The sequence below is a fragment of the Microchirus variegatus genome, assembly GCF_963457635.1.
Source record: "Microchirus variegatus genome assembly, chromosome: 6".
Taxonomy (NCBI): Eukaryota; Metazoa; Chordata; class Actinopteri; order Pleuronectiformes; family Soleidae; genus Microchirus; species Microchirus variegatus.
Genome location: NC_139807.1, coordinates 32,343,807 through 32,348,364, shown reverse-complemented (window position 1 = coordinate 32,348,364; position 4,558 = coordinate 32,343,807). Strand labels below are relative to the sequence as shown.

Sequence of the window (4,558 nt, the reverse complement as noted above, 5' to 3'; positions counted from 1 at the left end):
ATGGTTCCAGTAAGAACCATTTTGATCCAGAGAACCCAGGTTAGAACCTCTTTCCTGAATAAAGAGGTTCTACCTGGAAACATTTTTTTGGGTCCAAAATTTGACAAAAACATCATGCTGTAGTATGTCGTCCTAAATTAGATTTTTTTTTTTTGTCCAAATTTTGCCATAAACTGTCCAAAATGTGAAATTTTTTTCTGAAATTTTTTTTTGTCCAAAATTTGACGAAAATGTCATACTATACTATGTCGTTTAAACATTTTTTTTTTTTTTGGGAAAAACATTTTTTTGTCCAAAATTTAGCAAGAACATCATACTATACTATGTCGTTTAAAATTAGATTTTTTTTTGGGAAAAAAATTTTGTCCAAAATTTTACAAAAACGTCATATATATAGTATGTTGTCCAAAATTGTAAAAAAAAATCAGATTTTTTTTTTGTCCAAAATTTGACCAAAATGTCATACTATAGTAGTAATGTAGTATGTTTTTGTTTTTTTTTGAAAAATCTGAGTTTTTCAAAAACTATCAGGACCAAAGCCAAAGAACCTTCTAAGTCACATTCAGCTGAAAACAGCATCTTGGGACTTTCTTTATTTGGAATGATAAGTTTCCTGATGAACTGACGGTGAGCATTTAGCTAAAGTTAGCGGTGAAGTTGAACATCATGGCCTCTTACCTTCTCAGTCTGAGAATGTTTGCAGCTTTCAGTTGGAATCAAAACTCTAAAGATGTTTAGTTTGTGGACTTCATTTTACAAACTGCACCTTTAAAGGTACAGTTTGTCATATTTCTGGGGCTTTAATATTAGCAAAAATCGAATGTACATGTCCATAAAAGGAACACCTACCTATGTTGTATCGTCGCTGTATAATAATAATTATGGGATGATTTTCGTGATGTTATAGTGTCTTCATGATTTCTGAAGATATCAGAGTGATATCAGTGGATCCTGGGATGACAGAACCTTCTGACTCTGAGAACTCTGCATTATTTACAAGGAAAAAGAGGAAAACACGAATTCAAAGTACAAAAATGTTTTTTTATTAACGTGAAAACATCTGATAAGAAAATCTACGCTGCACTCAGTGCACATAATCTGCCCCGGCTTAAAGCTTCTGTCAGAACAGAGTGGGATTGTCTTACAAGTTTGCAGAGTGAGTCCCACCAGGAAGTAACAATATAATGAGTAGCCACCAGGGGGAGCTGTCACTGAGTTTGAATGAAAGTCTGTAAAATGATCTTTTCACTTCATTGAAAACATCATTTAATGTGATCTCAAATCTTCTTCAATCACATGAAATCAGTTTGATAAACAAAAAAAACAATCTGGACACTGTCATCAATGTGTTGAGTTAGAAAATCCTGAGAAATTAACAAATGTCAAAAATGCTTTCACACGTCCTCTCTGACACTGGCGTGCACGAATATGCACTAAATATGAATTAACTCCACATAAATGATGATAATGCCAATAGTGTTAATGCACTGTGCAAATACACACACACACATCATGATTATTAAAGACCCAGTGTGTAATTTAGAAGGATTCATTGGCAGAAATTCAATAAACTAACTAAATCATATGCTCATATAAGTTCACAATGTCTTTTCTTTGTGTCCCAGTGTTTCAAAAAACCACAAATAAGAGAAGAAGAAGAAGAAGAAGAAGATCCTCTGGAGCAGTGTTTCCTAACCCTGGTCCTCAGGGAACCGTGCCATGTTTTAGATGTTGCCCTGCTCCAAGAACACCTGATTCAAATCGTCAGCTCATCATCAAGCTCAACTTAGGTCTATTTTTTAAAAATGTTGTATTTCAACTTTTGTAAAAAAAAATCAAAAAATTTCTATTTCAACTTTTGTCAATTTTTAAAAAAAATTAATGTTTCAACTTTTGTCGTAAAAAGAAATCTAAATTTTAATATTTCAACTTTTTTCAAAAAAAAAAAAAAATTTTTATTTCAACTTTTGTCAATTTTTTTCAAAAATGTAATGTTTCAACTTTTGTCTAAAAAAAATCAAAAATTTAATATTTCAATTTCCCCCCCCCCCCCCCCCCAAAAAAAAAAAAATGTATTTCAACTTTTGTCTCTTTTTAAAAAAAATGTATTTCAACTTTTGTCAAAAAAAAAAATCAAAATTTTAATTCAACTTTTTTCCCAAAAAATATATATTTCTTTTTAATTTCAACTTTTGTCCATTTTTTTTTCAAAAATTTAATGTTTCAACTTTTGTCTTAAAGAAAAAAAAATATATGTTTCATCTGAATCAGGTGTTTTTTGGAGCAGGGCCACATCTAAAACATGGCATGGCCACGTTCCCCGAGGACCAGGGTTGTGAAGGCCACGACAGTAAAGTGTGTTACCATCTGCAGTCTCACCAGTAGATGTCGCTAGTTCTTTCTCACACACTGGACCTTTAAGTGTCTGCAGTGAAATGTCATGGTGATGGTTATTATGGTCTGCATCGTCCTCTCCTCACACCAGAGACTCCCACACAGTCAGACAGTCAGAGTCCTGACTGTGCAGAGAACTCAACCCGGTGTCAGAGTCGTCGTCGTTCACGCCGTTGACCTTTGACATGCCTCGCGCCTGCTCCACCCACTCGTCGCTCTGCGTCCCGAGCGCGCGGCTCAGCAGCTCCGTCTCGTGTCCTCGTGTCTCCTGTGTGTCCTCGCTGCACTCTGAGTCTTCGTCCATGTCCAAAGCCTCCACTCTCTGCACCAAATCCTTCATCTCGTTCTCCCTGCGCGCGTAAACCTCGTGCGTCACATCCAGGTCGTTGCGCACGGACTCCAAGTCCGTGTCGAGCCGCAGACCGATGTATAAAGTGGCGTGAAGCTGCGTGTTGATCCTCTCTTCTTCCTCTTCCTCTAAACGCTGCGGCGCTGCCTCTTCCCTGCTCCCTCTCCTCCTCCTCCTCCTCTGCAGCTCCTCTCTCCTCCTCCGCATCCAGCGCTGGTTCAGCTCCTCCTGGATCTGCGCCGTGATGATGTCCGCGAGCGCCTCCTGCTCGCGCAGCTCCTCCTGCAGCTGCAGCACCTCCTCGCTCCACTGCGCGTACTCCTCTAGCTTGTCCAGTGTCTCCGGTGGACATATTCGCGCGTCCTCCTGGCGGTGAGAAGCCGCAGCTGCAGCTGCAGTTAATAAATACGTGTCCTGGACGTAGTTAATCCCGTGTGTCTTGATTCTGTCGGAATGAACCTGAGCCTCGCGCCTCTCGATCTCCGCGTCCAGCTGTGAGATCCTGTGCAGCTGCTGACGCACGGTGTGATCCTGAGAAACCACCAGGTGAACCAGAGTCTCCATCTTCTCCGCAGAGCGCGCGGAGTGCGCGGAGTCTCTGTGCGCCACGCGCGTCCTCCTCTTGTTCATCTTCTCCAACTTCCTGAACGCTTTCCTCACGACGCGACGCTGTTTCTCGGGTGAAATTCCCGCCATCGCGGTGCGCGCGGGTCCTTCGTCGGCGACGCACGGGCTCCGTTTGCTCGGGACCACGCGCGCCTCCGCGCTCCGCGCCGCGCGCTTCTCCAGAGACGCTTCGCTTTTCACCAACACGAACTTGACGTTCTTCTGCTCGTCTCCCCACGCCGCCCACAGCCGCAGGAGCCTGGTCTTGTGCGGCAGAATCCGCTCGAATCCTCGCCACTTCTCCACGATGCAGTAGGAACGCGCGGCGCAGAGTCCACGCGCGGAGTTCTGGTCCTCCACGAGGACTTTGACCACATCAGCGCAGCTGGTGCGCTTCGACAAGCCGAGGACGAGCTTCTCCTCCCGGCAGACCCACACTGAGATGTCCCTGTCCTGAGATTCCATCACTGATCTGAGTTTAAGTCAAGTTTAAATCAAGTTTGAATCAAGTTTAAATCAAGTTTCAGGACAAACTCAAACTCATCCTCACATCCATGTCCTCCTCCTGCACGAGGACAAGTCAAAGAAAAAAAAACACTCGTCCCTCATAAGAACTGCCTCTGCTGTGGTCACGTGACTGACACTTGACAGTGTGTGTGTGTGTGTGTTTGTGTGTGTGTGTGTGTGTGTGTGTGTGTGTGTGTGAAAAATGTTGGTCCAAAATTTGACAAGAACGTCATACTATAGTATGTGGTGCAAAATTAGATTTTTTTTTTTGAAAAAAAAAAATGGTCCAAAAAGAACATCATACTATACTATGTTGTTTAAAATTTGAAATTGTTTTTCGGGGAAAGAAAAATGTTGTGGTCCTAAAATCTGACAAAAAACGTCATGCTATACTATGTCGTCCAAAATTAAAAAAAAAAAAATTCTGTACAAAATTTGAATTTGTTTTTAGAAAAACATTTTTTTGGTCCAAAATTTGACAAGAACATCATACTATACTATGTCGTTTAAAATTTTTTAATTGTTTTTCAGAAAAAAAAATTTGGTCCAAAATTTGTCAAAAACGTCAAACTATACTATGTCGTCCAAAATTTGAAATTTATTTCGGAAAAATGTTTTTGGTCCAAAATTTGTCAAAAACGTCAAACTATACTATGTCGTCCAAAATTTGAATTTTTTTTCTGAAATCTGTTTTGTCCAAAA

At 40.6% G+C, this 4,558-nt stretch overlaps 1 protein-coding gene across 1 annotated transcript; it reads right to left on the bottom strand.

The window, feature by feature from the left end:
- Positions 1 to 2,476: 2,476 nt before the first annotated feature.
- rassf10b (Ras association domain family member 10b) lies at positions 2,477 to 3,814 on the bottom strand (the record flags this gene model as incomplete). The annotated part of the gene is made up of 1 exon (XM_083891324.1): positions 2,477 to 3,814. One exon carries the CDS (start codon positions 3,812 to 3,814, stop codon positions 2,477 to 2,479), a length of 1,338 nt encoding a protein of 445 aa, XP_083747450.1.
- Between the last annotated feature and the right edge of the window lie 744 nt (positions 3,815 to 4,558).